Source organism: Triticum urartu, chromosome 2A, assembly GCF_056163025.1.
Source record: "Triticum urartu cultivar PI428250 chromosome 2A, HENAU_Tu73, whole genome shotgun sequence".
NCBI lineage: Eukaryota > Viridiplantae > Streptophyta > Magnoliopsida > Poales > Poaceae > Triticum > Triticum urartu.
Window position 1 is genome coordinate 736,587,372 of NC_141874.1, and position 19,524 is coordinate 736,606,895.

Here is a 19,524-nt window from a genome sequence, read left to right on the forward strand (position 1 = left end):
AAAGGGGAAGAAGGATGTTGAGGGGGGATCGATTTGAGCGGGTTACCTGGCGTCCAGGACGATGGGACCGGCGTCGAGGGAAGAGAAGGAAGGAAGGCGGATAGCAAGCGCCGGGGAGAGGGGCCGTGGCCGCCATGGACGGCGGCAAGGAGGAGGGCAGCTGGTCAAGAGTGGGCCGGTTTGTGTATTCGCGAGGGCGCACCTTTTATTTTGAGACCTTTTACAGTACATCAGCTTAATTGAGACCGTTTATTTCTGCAGTTCAATGGCCCAGATAAATCAATACTACACTAGATTTTCGGTAGTATATTTACTAATCAAGGGCGTTTTGGGTAGTTCAGACCATCCCGAATGCACGCCTTCCCCTGAAATTTCACGCAGTAATTCTCCACCCCACACTCGTTTATTTGCCGTCGCCATTGCCAGCCCGCACCGTGGCCATCGCTCGTCGCGTCATAGCTAGCCGTTGGCAGCGGCGAGTTGTCATGCCTTTCGAGTTACCCGATGGAGACATCGAGGACGAGTGCGTCGCTCCGGCCGCATATGCCCTCTTCCTGGCCTTGCCGGCCATCGTCTACGGCTAAATTACCTGGTTTTGGGTGTTCCCCTCGAGCCTCCCGAATCTGAAACTGGTCGCTGACATAGAGACGACAGCCATCGCTCTGGCCGCATGACCCCGACTATGTCCGGCCCGGCCCAGCCCATCCCATGAAGGACCTTGCAGACACTAGAATACGAGGCTATATCATGGCAAGTATTCAACTTCATTGAACTCTCTTCTTGACATCATGCCATGTGCATTCTTTTGCAAAAAAAGAAGCTCACTACCAGAATCGTGATTAAGCCTGTGAGCCAACATATATTCCCGTCGGCCCCGCGTAGACTCCCAGGAAAATGTCATTTTACTGTGGGCCAGACACTGACCGACAGGTTTTTTCACCATATTCCTGTAGGTTCTGAGCAGGCGCACAGGAAAAGTATATCCCTGTGCGTCGCGGCCCACAGGAATCGCATTCGGCCCTTCGCACCCGCGGGCTGCCGCTTCGCGCCATCGGGTTTTTATTGCGCGCGCATTTTTTCGGAGAGGCCCACCCTTTTTGTCTATTTTCCTGTGTGTTTGGGCTCACAGAGTTAGGCCCAATACAAAAGGAGAGGGCAAACACGTACAGCCTCCATCCCCAATTCAATCGTAGTCTCCAGAATGCTCTCGATCCCCAATCCAGTCCTGCGCTTCACCGCCGCCGCCACCATCGTCCGGTCCACAGCCGGAGCCGCCGCCACACCATCCTCCGGTCCACCGCCGCCGCCGCCACACCACCCTCCGGTCCACCGCCACCGCCGCCACACCATCCTCCGGTCCACCGCCGTGGCCGCAGCTACACCATCCTCCCATCTACCGTCGCGGCTGCCTTCCCTCCGTGCGGAAGGCCGTCCTTCCGCCTGCATCTTCCTCACCACTTGCGTAGTGCCGGTCTCTGCCTCGCCACCCGCCGGAGCACCAGCATCTGCCCCCCACCAAGCTCCCGTACTTGTCCCCCCATTCAGATTTACACGTCTTCACCTCCGGCTGCCTGTACTCCTCTACTCGCTGCCTCACAAGTCCCCATTCTCCATATCTCTGGTAATATATTACCTTCTTTTCCTAGATCTACGATTTGTTTGCTCTATTTCTTGTGTAGCGTACAAGCTTCGTTGGAACTAATTTAGGCACATCTGATTAGTATACGGTTGATTTGGATAAGTTCAAACACCAATTTCTATGGGTTCCAACGCAAAACTAGTTGTACATGACCATGTACAGTTCTTTGGTGTGCAAGTTGATTTGGACAGATTAGTTTTGGTTGTTCTTAGACGTAAGTTGGAGCTTCTGTAGCAACATCAGTGAACAGCTAGCATGTATCTTATGTACATGACCATCTAACTGTTCATTTTTTCTAGGTTGTAGCTTCCGTGACACCTACCTGCTATTTATTTATTTATTTAAAGTGAATTTAAGATCTATAAATCCTAGAATAATCTTATCTTTTCATATTCCAGAAACATCAGTGAACAGCTAGGGGAGTTGGCTGGCCACCCTTTTCGACGCCGTAATTTCCCAGCTTGAACAAGTATATTGGTAAGTTATAGCTTTGAGCTCTTAAATTTATGTCTGAAACAATTGTCTTTTTGTGAATTGTTATTTGTGCTGCTGCCCTTTAGTATGCTATTATTTTTCTGAAATAGCCCCATTTCTGTGAATTTTATTTCAGTATGAGTTCTTGGTTAAATAATGGAGAACCGTGATTGGATGTATAGTGGATGGGTGTTTGATCAAGTCCCTTCTAATATATGGCTTGAAGAAACTGCACGATTTATAGACCGGGCCTTCTCTTCCGTAGCTGAAGGTGGTAAAATTAAGTGTCCATGCGCCAAATGTCGGAATTATTTTCCGCAAGAAAGGCACATTGTAGAGAAACACTTGTATAAACATGGGTATAAGCCAAATTACAAAACCTGGACAGAACATGGTGAGAGTTTTGTAGCTGCTGCTGATGGATCTGTCCCTTTAGTACATCAAGAGGGCTGTAATGAAACTGATCGAATCGACAATATGTTGGTTGACTTAGGTGGTAGCCATCCTCCACCGGTTACTGAGGAGCCAACCTCCTCTGCCAAGGCTTTTTATAGGATGGTCAGTAGTGCCGATGAATTGGTACATGAGAACACAAAACACTCATGTCTTTCTGCTGTAGCTCGTTTGCTGGCTATGAAATCACAATACAACATGTCCATTGCACATTTTGATGATACCTTAAAAATAAACCATGAACTTTTGCCTCCTGAATCTAATTTGTCCGAAGACTTCTACCAATCCAAGAAACTCTTAGAAGGTCTTGGGATGCCATATGTCAAAATAGATGTGTGCAAAAATAATTGCATGTTGTATTACAAAGATAACAAACATAAAGAGAAGTGTGACTTTTGTGGCACATCTCGTTACGAGGAAGGCCAAAAGAAAATCCCACGTAAAGTTTTGCGGTACCTCCCTCTAAAAGATAGATTGCAAAGGTTGTATGCCAATGAGGAGACCGCAAAGCTTATGCGTTCTCACACTCCTTCCGGGTCTGATAAGATGGTCCACCCATGTGATGGTGAGGCTTGGCAAGATTTTGATAAGGATTTTCCAGAATTTTCATGTGATCCGAGAAGTGTGTGACCAATGGATCTCAACTTCTCAATTATCAACTCGAGTAACATTTCTTCCTTTTGCAGGCACTTTTCAAGGAGATAGGAAAAGAGTTGCCAGTGCATATACTACATATACTAAGCCATGGAGCTGTTTCGCAACCAGAAGTAAGTGTATGAAAAACTTGAAGTTATCTATATCATATGGATGAATGTGTGATGTCCACTACTCAACTTGAATTTGTGCATTCCTTCTGACCTGTCTACGCTGATGTAGCTGCAATATCAACATTATGTTGCATATGAGATTTTTTTTTCATGTTTTATATCAAGATATTTGGCTGTTTGCATCTGTGATCTTGTCTACTCTCATAAGATTCTTTAGCTGTTATGCCCAATTTTTTTTTTCATGTTTTATATCAAGATATTTGGAACTTCAAAGTAGCCTGGACATGTAAATGAAAAGAAAATCCATTCTTGGTGCCAAGCATTAATCAATAAATGGAAATTATTTTGTTCTATTGTCTCCACTTATTATCCAACAAAGTATTGTGTTTTTATTGTTCTAAATCAGATTAAATAACAATTTGGTTACTTGGGCTTGATTCAGGGGACAAATAACTCGTCTCAAGCCGGCTCACAAGCGGTTGATGGCAACAATGATGTCATGGAGTCGAGCGAGGAGAACGACACCACTGGGAATGCCGGTGATCAGATCGTTGACGCAGCAGCCAACCATGGCGGAAACTGATTGCTCAAACAACATGATAACATCAGACTGTAGGTGGTCTTCATACGCTCTTTTGTGGACTTGTGTATCCAGTATGGTTTAGGAATGAGAACTAACATCTGGTGGTAGTTGCAAGCCAGCGTATTTTGCTAGTATTGTTGTAGTTGGAAGGTCCTTTTGTGGATGGTACCATTGTAGCCTTGAAGTGTACTTTGTTGATCTATATGTATGGAACTAATGATGATATATGAAGTCTGATGTTCTCATATAAATCTATTCTCACATGGTCTCTATGAAATAATGTAACATCTGTAGCATCTGGGTTAAGCACATTGCTTTTCCGGCAGGAATATGAAAAAAAAACATCATGATGCAACAGTGACGGCCAACGGCTGACAGGAATGCACGAACGTTGCAGCTTTCCTAGCACAAATTCCTGTCGGCTGAACCTACAGGTATAAGTTGGTAGGAATGCCTCCTAGTACAAATTTCCTGGCGGCCTTTCCTGACAGGTGGTTGACAGGAATATGTATTTTCCGGGAGGCATAAATCTGACAGAGCATTTCTTTCGTGTGAGCCAACCATCAGGAATAACCGACAGAAATAATATTCCTGTGGGCCGACCGGCAGGCATATTGTTTCATTCCTGGCAGGCTATGGCTGTCGGTTGTTCCTGTCGGTTGGCCGACAGGAATTATATTCTTGACGGCCAGTTTTATTTTCCTGACGGCTGTTGGCCCACACGCTTAGTCGTGTTTCTGGTAGTGGCTAGTTCATTAAGTTAGTTCCTTCCGCCGCCGGCGGCATGTAGGCAGCGTAGCCTGCGATTTTTGGCAGCGTTGGGATGACGGTGCGGTGGGAGGAGTGCATGCGGTGTTGGGATGGAGGCACTCCTAGCCAGCTTGCACGCATCGTCTGGATGGCTGAGAACGTGGGGTGGCGATCTGCTGGTTGATTATTTTGCTAGCGATGGATCGCCGGCATTCGGGACGGAGGCCTGCAGCGGCGGTTGGCTGCGATCAGTCTAATTAATTAGATAAAACATAATTACTAATATGTCCTTCAGCCAAAATCTGACGGTCTCATACTGATCGTTAGATTAACTTAATACTACCCATTATGTTGAGTAGTATAATGTACTGTAAAATTTCTCTTTATTTTTTGGTTGAACCGTTCGAAACTCGCGAATCTCCTCTCTGCACATTTGCTCATTTCCATGTTTTCATTAATTTGCCGATGTAAATGGTCTTATGACCTGTAAACTTGCAAAATTTCGTCCAATAATAAGTCATTTGTATGCTCCACGAGAAAACCAAATGCAATGCACATTTACATAGTCTGTTTTACATACTCTTCTCTCAGTTTACTTTTCTTATTATAGAACGATAGCATTTAAATTCCTGGTTCTTCCCAACGGATCATTTTCCTTGTACGCCTCCTTACAAAGACTATTACAGTCGGCAGGAGCAGCTTTTGCCGCAGAATCTGTCACATGCTAGGCTCAAAGCTTTGTTTTTAGCTTAAAAAGGACCCTCGGAGAATATTTTTGAACTTATGTCTTTTAGAGCTGATGTACAAAGTAGATGATGGTAACGAGCGGAGAACCTATTTCACGCTGCGCCAAATGCCGTACATGGTGTAGCCCCCCCCCCCCCCCCCCCCCCCCAGCAAGTGTTCGGCCGGCCTCCCAACCGGTTTTGGGAACCTTACAGAAGGTTCTCGCCCGTTTTTTTTCTTTTTATGCGTGTGTTCTCAGCCAGCTTTTACTTGGTTTTTGTTTGTAACTGAAAATTCCTGATTTTGTTTAAAATGTGTGATTATTCCTCCAATTCATAAACTTTTTGCTTATTCATACATTTTTTTCATATTCTCAAACATTTTATTTTCAAATCCACAATCTGTTTCAAAATTAATTTTTTTTATTCGTGAATATTTTTCAGATTGACAAAAAACATTTAACATTAATTAATACTTCTATACAAATAATGATTTTTTTCAAATTTATTTAAAAAAAATTCTACACGCTTAGATCCAAATTAATTTGTGCCCCTTTAGTATAACTTTTAAAGTTTTTTCCACATTGACATTAGAATGTTTGGTTGTGCTGAAAATTTTAAAGTTCATGTGTTGTTTTGTTTACGGAGACAAAAAAATAACAATATATTGTAACTGCATGGATCGCAATGCAGAAAATGAGTGGTTAGATAAGGTACCATGGAACCCGAGCTACCCAACAACTTCGTGGGGGCTGAACGAGAATGCACTGGATGTACTCCCTCCATTTTTATTTACTCCGCATATTAGTTTTGGTCAAAGTCAAGCTTTACAAACTTTGACAAAGTTTATAGACAAAAATATTACCATATACAATAACAAATCAATATCATTAGATTCGTTGTTGAATGTACTTCCACATCATATAGATTTGTTATGCTAAATATTTATATTCATTTCTATAAATTTGGTCAAACTTTATAAAGTTTGACTTCAATCAACTCTAATATGCAGAGTAAATAAAAACGGAGGGAGTACTTCTAACAGCTGCTAGTGTGGCCGTTGGTCGCTGTCACGCGGTTCCGGCAATCGGTGTTCTTATCATAAATTATTATGGAAGCTTCCTCGAAATTATCGTTACATCATGACTATTAGTGTTGATTCCAGCCCGACACTTGTTATAGTTTTGTCCCCTACCAATCTCTTCGAGCTTCACAAAGTAGTAGAATGGTGTACCACCTGTCAAGCGTGTGTTAGAGGTATTAGAGCCCTATTTCAAGGTAGCAGCACGGCGGGTCAGCTTGCTTCCGTGCCAGAGGAGAGCACGGCGGGTCAGCTTGCTCCCGTGCCGGAGGAGAGCACGGCGGCGTACCTTCCTCCCGTGCCGGAGGAGAGCACCAGCGGCTTCACGGATGCCTTCAGCCAGCCGCCCAACTCCTAGCGCGAGTCCATCCGGAGCGTGTGCGTCGTCTGCCCCGAGTGGCGCATCAGATCGAGTCTCTCCGATCAGAGCAGATCCACCTACTCCAGCGACTCCGGTGCCTTGAGATCCATCACCTCCGGCTACTCCAACTCGGCGTCCGTTGGCTCATCGGACTTGGGTATCAGCGATTGCTCACAGAATGGGCAGCGAAGGTTACACCCAGCGCATGGTACATGCATTCCACAGCGTATCTCTCACGGAATCATTTGGCCTGGACCCTGCGCTGAGGAATTGGTTCATCGAGCTCGACGTGGATTGGGTTCTCAAACCGCTGCAGTTCCAGCTCCAATGTGGATCTGGGTATTGGCTGCAAGAAGTGGTCGAGAGGTGGATCCGAGCTCTCATAATAATTGTCTCCGGTATCGATGAAGAGCTGGTCACTGCCGGTAGCGGCGCGCCAGCGGCCGCACAGTTTGTCACAACGAGCGTCTCAACAATGCTCATCTTTGTCCATGCCATCGTCCAGGTTCACAGGAAGGAGAATTTACAAGCCATGCTACAAATGTATATGTGCGTCTGCAGCGTATCATATGCCATGTGGACGATGCATGCGTCCTCTTCGGATGCCCAAAAGATTTTCAACAAGATTGGCAGTGTTAAACATTGTATTCTCTACGTATATACATGGTGTATGTATAAACCGTGTGTATCACGTTGTAGGCGTGCGTGTATCGTGTTGTGTTGGTTAGGCAGGTAGGATAGATCTCTCTTGACGTTGTAGTTATCCTATAGATAGATGAGATCCATCCTAACCTCCCGAACCTCCTCTCTGTAATCTCTTCGGCCTTGTGCCCTATTTAACATGCACGCATCCCTGCCTAGAGGTATACGCTTAACTCATCGTTTCACATGGTATACAGAGCCCTTTCTCTTCATCTCATCTAGCTATGTCAAGTTCCTCCTCCTCCGCCGTAGCCATGGCCGCGCCCTCCATTGCTTCTCTCCGCCACACCATAACCGAGAAACTCACCCGCGAAAACTTCCTTGTATGGAAGGCACAAGTCCTGCCGCACATCAAGGCGGTAGGGATGACCGGCTACATCGACGGCTCCACCTAGGAGCCCCCCGCTGTGATCGTTACGGAGAAGGACGTCGCCGGCAAGAAGGAGCCTACCTCCGCGCCCAACCCCGAGCATGTAATATGGGTCACCCAGGATCAGCAGGTTCTCACTTTTCTTATCGCATCTCTGTCTCGAGAAGTCTTGATGCAGGTCAGTACGCGCACCACGTTTGCCACTCTCTGGGCGGCGCTGTTGCAGAGCTTCTCGTCGCAGTCTAGGGCGAGGGTGATCCAACTCCGCTCACAACTCGAGCACGCCCTCAAGGGTGTCCTCTCCGCTGCGCCCTACTTCACCAAGATGAAGGGCATCATCGACGAGCATGCAGCCACCGGCAAGCCACTCGATGAGGACAACATCGTCGACCACATCCTGCAAGGACTCCTGCACGAACCCGACTACAATGGGTTTGTTTGTGCAATCTCCGCCCGCACGGCAACCGAGGAGCCGATCGGCCTCAATGAACTTTTCTCACTGCTGCTGTCGGCAGGAGCCTGCATCGCTGCCCAGACTGCCTCCTACTCCGCCAATCTCACCGCTAGAGGCGGTGGTCGCGGCGGTGGCAACTACAGAAGCCGCCTCGGTGGCGGCAACGGTGGCAGCAGTGGTGGTGGCCCCCGTGGCTTCAAAAACAACAACGCGGGCGGCGGCGTTGCACCACAACAAGGAGGCGGTGACGGCAGTGACCGCGAGAAGTGCCAGATCTGCAAACTGGAAGGTCATGGAGCATGGCGCTGCAAGAAACGCTTCGACCGCGGCTTCAACAACAACGTTCGCAACCCTGCGGGCAGAGGAGGTGGAGGCGGAAACCGCCCGGCCAATGCTATTCACTCCTATGGGGTGGACACGAATTGGTAGCTTGACACTGGTGCAACCGACCACGTGACCGGAGAATTGGAGAAACTCGCCGTTCGTGACCGCTACACCGGCATAGATCAAATCCACACTGCAAGTGGACAAGGTATGGACATTGCCCACATTGGTCATTCGGTTCTCACCACCCCTCATGGCTCTTTAAAACTCAACAATATCATCCATGCTCCATAATCTGATCAGAGTCATCTTTCTGCCTACAAACTTATTAGAGATAACAATGCTTTTCTCAAAATTTACCCTGAAATTTTCTTTGCTAAGGATCGAGCCACCCAGAGAACCGTTCTTCAAAGCAAGAGTAGAGGTCGCCTGTTTCCTGTTTCTGGTCGGCATGATGCACCTACTCGACAAGCTCTCAGTGTGGTCAAGCCATCTACATCAAGATGGCACAAACGCCTAGGGCATCCTGCTCTCCCGGTGGTCCAGAAAATTCTTCAAGATTTTAGTCTTCCAGTGTCCAATAAAAAAGATCACCTCCTTGTGTGTGTTTCATGTCAGATGGCCAAGAGCCATCAACTTCCTTATGCTCGTTCCACTAGTGAATCAAAAGCTCCTTTAGAGCTAGTTTTTTCAGATGTTTGGGGTCCTGGACCCGTCTCTGTTGGCAGGCAAAAATATTATGTTAGTTTTATTGATGATTTTAGTAAGTTCAGTTGGATCTACTTGCTTAAGAATAAATCTGATGTCTTTGCGAAGTTTCATCTCTTTCAACAACATGTTGAACGCCTTTTCGGTCGCAAAATCCTTGCTATGCAAACGGACTGGGGTGGTGAATACCAAAACTCCATTCGTTCTTTGAGCACATAAGCATCACACACCATGTATCGTGCCCCATGCACACCAACAAAACGGATCCGCTGAGCGCAAACATAGGCACATAGTAGAGGTTGGCTTTCCTTGCTTGCTCATGCCTATATGCCTCTCAAGTTTTGGGACGAGGCTTTTCTCGCGGCTTTCTATCTTATCAATCGTGTCCCTAGTCGAGTCATTCATAATCAAACTCCACTGGAGCGTTTGTTCGGCACAAAACCAAACTACACTTTCCTTCGTATTTTGGCTGTGCCGTTTGGCCAAACCTACGTCCTTTCAACAAACACAAGCTCGAGTTTCGCTCTAAGCAATGTGTGTTCATAGGGTATAGTAGTCTTCATAAGGGCTACAAATGTTTGGACGTGTCCACTGGTCGTGTGTATGTTTCTAGAGATGTGGTGTTCGATGAACAAGTTTTTCCTTCTGCAAAACTTCACCCAAACGCCGGCACCCAACTCCGAAAAGAACTTGTCCTCCTTCCCTCCCACCTTCTCCCATCTCCACACTTTGTTCTCGGAGGTGCAGAAGAACCTGATGATCATGTGTCCATGTCGCATAATGCCTCTGCTGAAAGTGTGCAAGAAAACATGGAAAAACAGGTGAAATAGGCTATGATTTCATGCTATAATCGGACTCTATAGAGGCAGCCGCAGATGATCCCGGCTCCAATCCCGGTGCGGATCCGGGCGGGAGAATCCCCTCGGGATCTGCAGCGTCAGGCGCAGGCGGATCGGCTACGGGATCCGCGCCCGCCTCTGATTCGCCGCCCAGGCTGGATGACCTCGCGGCGGGGCCAGGTGGGCCTCCTGCACGTGGCTCCGGTTGTTGGACGTTGGACGCGCCGGCTCAGCGGGCTGCTCCCGCGGTAGGGCCAGGCGGGCCCCCCGCACGTGGCCTTGGTCGGGCGCCGCCCCAAGAGGGCACAGCTGGGCCCTCTCCGCGTGGCCCAGGCGGGGTCACGTCCTCCGGCACGTCTCTGGATGCGCCAAGTAGCAGCATGCGAGAGGAGGCTGGCTGCGCCGAGGCATCTCTACAGGAGTTACACCCCAGCGGATCTTCTGCGCCTTCTAGATCCGATGTGTCTTCTTCATCCAATCGGCTTCAACAACAACTTTCTCGCCCGGATTTGCCGCCTCCTGGACGCTCCCGCACCAGATCACAGAGTGGTATAATTAAACCCAAACTTTACAATGATGGCTGTGTATGTTGGGGTTCCTTTTGTGCCACAGGTGAACCGCAAAGTGTGAGTGAACCACTTGGTGAACCATGATGGAAGGAGGCCATGGATGAGGAGTTTGCTGCCCTTATGAAAAACAGAACTTGGCATCTCGTTCCACCAGCTAGAGGGAGGAACATTATAGACTGTAAGTGGGTCTATAAAGTAAAAAAGAAAATCTGATGGTACTGTTGACAGGTACAAGGCACGCCTAGTAGCCAAAGGGTTCAAGCAAAGGTATGGAATTGACTACGAGGACACATTTAGTCTTGTAGTAAAGGCTGCTATTATTCAGTGAATCCTTTCAGTTGCAATGTCTAGAAACTGGTGCATTCGACAGCTAGATGTAGAGAACGCGTTCTTGCATGGTGTTCTAGAAGAGAAAGTGTTTATGAGACAACCTCCTGGTTATGAAAGCTTAAAATTTCCACGTCATGTTTGTAAGCTTGATAAGGCACTGTATGGACTGAAACAAGCACCAAGAGCTTGGTACTCGCGCATGTCATTAAAGTTGCAGTCACTAGGTTTCCTTCCTTCCAAGGGTGATACATCATTGTTCTTTTACCATCGTCATGGGATTACTATTTTATGCTCATTTATGTTGATGATATTGTTGTTACAAGTTCATCATCTAAAGCAGTTGAGGCCCTTCTCAAGGATTTGAATAAGGAGTTTGCCCTCAAAGACTTGGGTAATCTTCATTTCTTTCTTGGGATTGAGGTAAAACAATTGCCAAATGGTATTGTGCTTTCACAAGGGAAGTATGTGCAAGAAATTCTTCAGAGGATGGGGATGGAAGGCTGCAAACCATCGTCCACACCATTGTCCACTTATGAAAATTTGTCTCTCCATGATGGGGAGGTACTTAGCGCAGAGGATGCCACCAGGTATAGGAGCATTGTAGGAGCTTTACAATATTTGGCATTGACTCGACCAGATATTTCTTATTCAGTCAATAAAGTTTGTCAGTTCTTACATGATCCTACAACTGTGCATTGGACTACAATAAAAAGGATTCTCAGGTATCTGCAAGGAACTAAGGATCATGGACTTAGACTTGGCAAGTCAGATTCAATGCTAGTAAGTGCTTTTTCAGATGCAGATTGGGTAGGCTGTCCTGATGACAGAAGGTCCACAGGGGGGTTTGTAGTATTTCTTGGCAGTAACTTGATTTCATGGAGTGCTCGTAAGCAACCCACTGTCTCTCGATCAAGTACAGAGGTAGAGTATAAGGCTTTAGCCAACGCAACTGCTGAAGTGATTTGGATTCAGAACTTGTTGACAGAATTGGGTATTCATCATCCAAAGGCAGCCTCACTTTGGTGCGATAATCTTGGTGCTACATACTTATCTGCCAATCCTATTTTTCATGCCAGGACAAAGCATATCGAGATTGATTATCATTTTGTCCGTGAACGAGTGGCTGACAAATTGTTGAATATCAGGTTCATTCCTACTAGTGATCAGGTGGCAGATGGTTTTACCAAGCCACTCACTCTGCGGCAGTTAGAAGCCTTCAGGCACAATCTCAACTTGGATAGTTGTGAATGAGGGAGAGTGTTAAACATTGTATTCTCTACGTATATACACGGTGTATGTATAAACCGTGTGTATCACGTTGTAGGCGTGCGTGTATCGTGTTGTATTGGTTAGGCAGGTAGGATCGATCTCTCTTGACGTTGTAGTTATCTTGTAGATAGATGAGATCCATCGTAACCTCCCGAACCTCCTCTCTGTAATCTCTTCGGCCTTGTGCCCTATTTAACACGCACACATCCCTGCCTAGAGGTATATGCTTAACCCATCGTTTCAAAGGCAGCACACTGGAGAGCAAAGAGAACAGGTTAATTGAGTCCATATGCGAAACGATGGAACCGCTGAGGAGGAGGACACTCATGAAGGACGTTAACTCGTGGGGCACCGAGATTTTGCAAGGAGGAGGCGACATTCACAAGACAACCCGATTGATGGTGGGTTACATAACGTTGATGAGGAAAGTACATGCGTCAACTCAGAGGAACTCCGCACAGAGCCACAACACAGAAAAGCTTCAAGACTGATATATTACACCATCGATTATCTAAACAGTTTGCTTTTACAAGAATCAGAGTTGTGCTCGGATCCAAGCCTCTCTGGCATCCGGTCAACGCTGTAGACCGCGTGTGTCCATGGATGGCCACGGCGTCGAAAACTGCCCCAGGGAGGGTGAGGGAGTCCTGGATTAGGGGGTCTCCGGACAGCCGGACTATATCCTTTGGCCGGACTGTTTGACTATGAAGATACAAGATTGAAGACTTCGTCTCGTGTCCGGATGGGACTTTACTTGGCGTAGAAGGCAAGCTAGGCAATACGGATATGTATATCTCCTCCTTTGTAACCGACCTTGTGTAACCCTAGCCCCCTCCGGTGTCTATATAAACCGGAGGGTTTTAGTCCGTAGGACAACAACAATCATACCATAGGTTAGCTTCTAGGGTTTAGCCTCTTCGATCTCGTGGTAGATCAACTCTTGTACTGCTCATATTATCAAAAACAATCAAGCAGGACGTAGGGAATTACCTCCATCAAGAGGGCCCGAACCTGGGTAAACATCGTGTCCCCTGCCTCCTGTTACCATCCGCCTTAGACGCATAGTTTGGGACCCCCTACCCGAGATCCGCTGGTTTTGACACCGACATTGGTGCTTTCATTGAGAGTTCCATTGTGCCGTCGCCGTAAGGAAGGATGCCTTGTCTCATTGTTAAAAACAACATTACCGACGGGGGAGCCCTGGCTGTCGGCCAAACCCTCCGGCTAGGCAGTTTCATCATGACCGACCGTTCGGCTGCTGCACCGACGATGACTTCTCGGGTCATCGAAAACAGCCTCCACGTCTGCTTGGAATTTGCCGAGCAGATGGATCCAATGGAGCTCTCTTCCCTAAATGAGCTCTTGGATCGCATCGCCGCCTTGGGAGTCGCTACGGACTATGATCGGATTGGGCTTAAACCCGATCTAAGGGAGATTAACTCTCCACCGGTCACCTATCATATTGCGGTGGTGGAGAAACAATGTGGCAGTTCTTCCTCTATCTTGAGGACTAACTATGTCCGGATTCCTAAGCTCTCTAAGACGGATACCCGTTTGCGGGAGGACATCACCCAAGCCCTGAACCTAGAGTCAGGCAGCAGGCCAGACTTATCGGGCAACATCCCGAAACCCGAACTTCCAAGATTGGAAACTCCTCGACCCCTGGGTCTCAGATCGGGTAAGGGTTCGGACTCAAATCCACCCACCCACCCAAACATAAATGATCTTTCCCACATCAGGCAAGCGCCCCAGGAAATAGTACATCATTATTGGGCCAGATTCCTCCTTGTGATGAACAAGGTTAAGGAGTATCACGAGGAAGACGCAGTCTCATTTTTCTGCAATAATTGCACGGACAAGGGAATCCTTAACGCCATAAGTCACCGTGACATATCACGTTTCTCCGACTTGGCGTCCATAGTACGAAAGTACTGTGCGATGGAAACTGCCTGGAAAACCAAAACGAAATTCTGGGATAATCCGGCTCCGGATATACACCCGGTCCGAAGTAAAAGGGTGCACTATCATAAGACACTCGAGTTAATTACAAAGAAGCAAAAACCCTATACAGGGCGTGGAACCGTATTGGAGGGATGGCTCAATGGACCCTGCAAAATTCATAGTACATCGGATATCATACCAACACACAGCCTTAGAGCATGTTGGATACTCCGGCAGGTGGCCAAAAGTGGCGAGGATCTTCTCATCCCAGATGCCACAGAGCACCATCCCGGGGATAACAATATAGTATTAACAGTCTTTGAGACCTTCGCATCAAATAATAGGCGCAAGCGAACACTCCGCAGCCTTGCAGAAATCTGCCACGTGGCCGTGATAAATCCATGGAGTGACACAGCTATTACCTTCAATGCCAGTGATGAACCTAAATTCCGAACATCCCGGCACCAGCTGCACTGGTCCTCAGTCCAATTGTGGACGGCTTTCGACTCACCAAAGTACTCATGGACGGCGGCAGTGGATTAAACCTCATCTATGAGGAAACTCTTCAAAAAAAATGGAAATAGACCGGAACCGCATTGAGCAAAGCTGCACAGCCTTCAGAGGAATCATCCCCAGTCGGGAAGCACGCTGTGCTGGGAAAATCACACTAGATGTGGTATTCGGCACGCCGGAGAACTATAGGTCCTAAGAAATTACATTCCAAGTGGCCCCGTTCAGTAGCGGATACCACACCCTTTTAGGGCGGGAGGCGTTCACGATCTTCCAAGCCATACCCCATTACGGGTACATGAAGCTCAAAATGCCCGGGCCCAACGGAATCATCACTCTCGCTAGTGATCCGGACACAGCACTCTACGCCGAAAACAAAATAGCCGCATTGGCCCTCGAGGCATTATCCGAAGCCCTTTCGGCCGAGGAATTAACTGCGCTACGCTCCACAGTGGATAGGGACGACGTGATACTTGACAAGAGATCCAAGTCCACCTCTTTTTAACCAGTGGATGAAATAGTCAAATTCCAAGTCCACCCAACGGACCCTACAAAAACAGCCTCCATCGGGGCACAGTTAAACCCCGCCATGGATGCCGCACTACGAGAGTTCCTGCGTGAGAATTGGGACATATTCACCTGGCACCCCTCAGGCATGCCAGGAATCGCACGCAGGCTGGCCGAGCACAGCCTTAATATTCTAATGGGATTTAAGCCGGTCAAGCAGACTCTTCGGCGTTTCTTTGAACCTAAGAGACAAGCTATGGGAGAGGAACTAGCCAAGTTATTGGAGGCCAGATTCATTAGAGAAATAAAACACCCGAACTGGCTAGCAAACCTGGTGATGGTACCAAAGAAGGACAAATCCTGGCGCCTATGTGTCGATTTCAAGGACCTCAACAAGGCTTGCCGAAAGGATTCCTTCCCCCTCCCCTGCATCGATCAAATTATCGATGCTACCGCAGGACATGATTCATTGTGTTTCCTCGACGCATACTCCGGCTACCACCAAATCAAGATGGCGGAGTCCGACCAAGCCGCAACGGCATTTATCACTCCATACAGCCCCTTCTGTTTCAACACAATGCCTTTTGGGCTCAAAAACGCCGGCGCAACATATCAGCGCATGATTCAGACATGTCTGGAGAAACATATCGGCAAAACAGTAGATGCATACGTAGATGATGTGGTCGTCAAAACCAAACACGTCGAATGTCTAATAGACGACTTGAGGCTCACATTCGACAACCTCCGAACATACGACATCAAGCTCAATCCGGAAAAATGCGTTTTCAGTGTACCAGCCGGAAAGCTCCTGGGTTTATTGTATCCAGTAGAGGAATTGAAGCAAATCCGGCCAAAATCCGAGCTCTGTCACAGTTGGCTATCCCAACGGACCTCAAACAAATCCAGAAATTAACCGGATGTGTGGCGGCTCTAAGACGCTTTATCTCCCGCTTAGGAGAAAAGGCATTACCCCTTTATCGCCTCCTTCGGCGCACCGAACACTTCGAGTGGACGGACGCTGCCACAGCCGGATTGGAAGAAATAAAAGACATACTGGCAACCAACCCAATCTTGGCCGTGCCAAACATCGGCGAACCAATGATGTTGTACATTGCAGCAACTCATCAGGTTGTAAGCGCAGTGCTCGTCGTCGAACGAGAAACGGATGGACATAAATTCCCCCTTCAAAAGCCGGTATATTATGTATCCACTGTCCTCACTCCATGCAAATCACGGTACCCACATTATCAAAAGATAGCCTATGCGGTATTCATGGCATCCTGGAAGCTGCGACACTACTTTCAAGAGTGTTTGATTACAGTAGCCTCGGAAGTGCCACTTAATGATATTATAAACAACCACGACGCCACGGGCCGGATTGCCAAATGGGCCATTGAGCTCCTCCCGTTCAGCATAACATACAAACCCCGGCGATGTTGGAAATATGCCCTAGAGGCAATAATAAAAGCATTATTATTATATTTCCTTGTTCATGATAATTGTCTTTATTCATGCTATAATTGTGTTATCCGGAAATCGTAATACACGTGTGAATAACAGACACCAACATGTTCCTAGTAAGCCTCTAGTTGACTAGCTCGTTGATCAACAGATAGTCATGGTTTCCTGACTATGGACATTGGATGTCATTGATAACGAGATCACATCATTAGGAGAATGATGTGATGGACAAGACCCAATCCTAAACATAGCATAAAGATCGTGTAGTTCGTTTGCTAGAGTTTTCCAATGTCAAGTATCCTTTCCTTAGACCATGAGATCATGTAACTCCTGGATACCGTAGGAGTGCTTTGGGTATACCAAACGTCACAACGTAACTGGGTGACTATAAAGGTAGACTACGGGTATCTCCGAAAGTGTCTGTTGGGTTGACACGGATCAAGACTGGGATTTGTCACTCCGTATGACGTAGAGGTAGCACTGGGCCCACTCGGTAATGCATCATCATAATGAGCTCAAAGTGACCAAGTGTCTGGTCACGGGATCATGCATTACGGTACGAGTAAAGTGACTTGCCGGTAACGAGATTGAACGAGGTATTGGGACACCGACGATCGAATCTCGGGCAAGTAACATACCGATTGACAAAGGGAATTGCATACGGGGTTGATTGAATCCTCGACATCGTGGTTCATCCGATGAGATCATCGTGGAGCATGTGGGAGCCAACATGGGTATCCAGATCCCGCTGTTGGTTATTGACCGGAGAGTCGTCTCGGTCATGTCTGCTTGTCTCCCGAACCCGTAGGGTCTACACACTTAAGGTTCGGTGACGCTAGGGTTGTGAAGATATGTATATGCAGTAACCCGAATGTTGTTCGGAGTCCTGGATGAGATCCCGGACGTCACGAGGAGTTCCGGAATGGTCCGGAGGTAAAGAATTATATATAGGAAGTGCTGTTTCGGCCATCGGGACAAGTTTCGGGGTCACCGGTATTGTACCGGGACCACCGGAAGGGTCCCGGGGGTCCACCGAGTGGGGCCACCTATCCCGGAGGGCCCCATGGGCTGAAGTGGGAAGGAACCCAGCCCAAAGTGGGCTGGGGCGCCACTCCCCTAGGGCCCATGCGGCTAGGGTTGAGGGGAAACCCTAAAGGGGGCGCCCCCTTGCTTGGGGGGCAAGCCCCCCACCCCTTGGCCGCCGCCCCCCTAGGAGATCCCATCTCCTAGGGCCGGCGCCCCCCTAGGCACCCCTATATATAGTGGGGGAGAGGAGGGACTTCATACCACAGCCTTTGGTGCCTCCCTCTCTCCCCGTTACGTCTCTCTCTCGTAGTATAGGCGAAGCCCTGCTACTGTGACACCCTGCATCCACCACCACGCCGTCGTGCTGCTGGATCATCATCAACCTCTCCTTCCCCCTTGCTGGATCAAGAAGGAGGAGACGTCTCCCATCCCGTACGTGTGTTGAACGCGGAGGTGCCGTCCGTTCGGCGCTTGGTCATCGGTGATTTGGATCACGTCGTGTTCGACTACATCATCCCCGTTCTTTGAACGCTTCCGCTCGCGATCTACAAAGGTATGTAGATGCATCCGATGACTCGTTGCTAGATGAACTCATAGATGGATCTTGGTGAAACGAGTAGGAAAATTTTTGTTTTCTGCAGCGTTCCCCAACAGTGGCATCATGAGCTAGGTCTATGCGTAGTTCTTCTTGCGCGAGTAGAACACAATTTGTTGTGGGCGTAGATGTTGTCAACTTTCTTGCCGCTACTAGTCTTATCTTGCTTCAACGGTATTGTGGGATGAAGCGGCCCGGACCAACCTTACACGTATGCTTACTTGAGACCGGTTCCACCGACTAACATGCACTAGTTGCATAAGGTGGCTGGCGGGTGTCTGTCTCTCCTACTTTAGTTGGAGCGGATTCGATGAACAGGGTCCTTATGAAGGGTAAATAGAAGTTGACAAATCACGTTGTGGCTTTGACGTAGGTAAGAAAACGTTCTTGCTAGAACCCTATTTCAACCACGTAAAACTTGCAACAACAATTAGAGGACGTCTAACTTGTTTTTGCAGCAAGTGCTTTGTGATATGATATGGCCAAAGTTGTGATGAATGATGAATGATCTATATGTGATGTATGAGATGTTCATGCTATTGTAATAGGAATCACGACTTGCATGTCGATGAGTATGACAACTGGCAGGAGCCATAGGAGTTGTCTTTATTTTTTTATGACCTGCGTGTCATTGAGAAACGCCATGTAAATTACTTTAATTTATTGCTAAACGCGTTAGCCATAGTAGTAGAAGTAATAGTTGGCGAGCAACTTCATGGAGACACGATGATGGAGATCATGATGATGGAGATCATGGTGTCAAGCCGGTGACAAGATGATCATGGAGCCCCAAGATGGAGATCAAAGGAGCTATGTGATATTGGCCATATCATGTCACGTTTATTATTTGATTGCATGTGATGTTTATCATGTTTTGCATCTTGTTTACTTAGAACGACGGTAGTAAATAAGATGATCCCTCATATTAATTTCAAGAAGTGTTCCCCCTAACTGTGCACCGTTGCGACAGTTCGCTGTTTCAAAACACCACGTGATGATCAGGTGTTTTATTCAGACGTTCACATACAACGGGTGTAAGACAGATTTACACATGCAAACACTTAGGTTGACTTGACGAGCCTAGCA

At 47.6% G+C, this 19,524-nt stretch overlaps 1 protein-coding gene and 1 pseudogene across 1 annotated transcript; both read left to right on the top strand.

The window, feature by feature from the left end:
• The first annotated feature begins 2,269 nt into the window (after positions 1 to 2,269).
• On the top strand, positions 2,270 to 3,916 carry LOC147987416 (uncharacterized). Its single transcript, XM_087542372.1, has 3 exons — positions 2,270 to 3,190; positions 3,253 to 3,333; positions 3,776 to 3,916. The coding sequence occupies exons 1-3, from the start codon at positions 2,270 to 2,272 to the stop codon at positions 3,914 to 3,916; spliced, it is 1,143 nt and encodes a 380-aa protein (XP_087398498.1).
• Positions 3,917 to 6,533: 2,617 nt separating this feature from the next.
• LOC125546801 (uncharacterized) lies at positions 6,534 to 12,984 on the top strand (annotated as a pseudogene).
• Positions 12,985 to 19,524: the final 6,540 nt, after the last annotated feature.

What these genes read in the sequence shown, in the direction of transcription:
- LOC147987416 (XM_087542372.1), top strand. Translation starts at nt 2,270, where the DNA reads ATGGAGAACCGTGATTGGATGTATAGTGGATGGGTGTTTGATCAAGTC. An exon ending in TTTCATGTGATCCGAGAAGT is followed by an intron (nt 3,191 to 3,252) that starts GTGTGACCAATG and finishes TTCCTTTTGCAG; the next exon opens with GCACTTTTCAAGGAGATAGG. An exon ending in GAGCTGTTTCGCAACCAGAA is followed by an intron (nt 3,334 to 3,775) that starts GTAAGTGTATGA and finishes GGCTTGATTCAG; the next exon opens with GGGACAAATAACTCGTCTCA.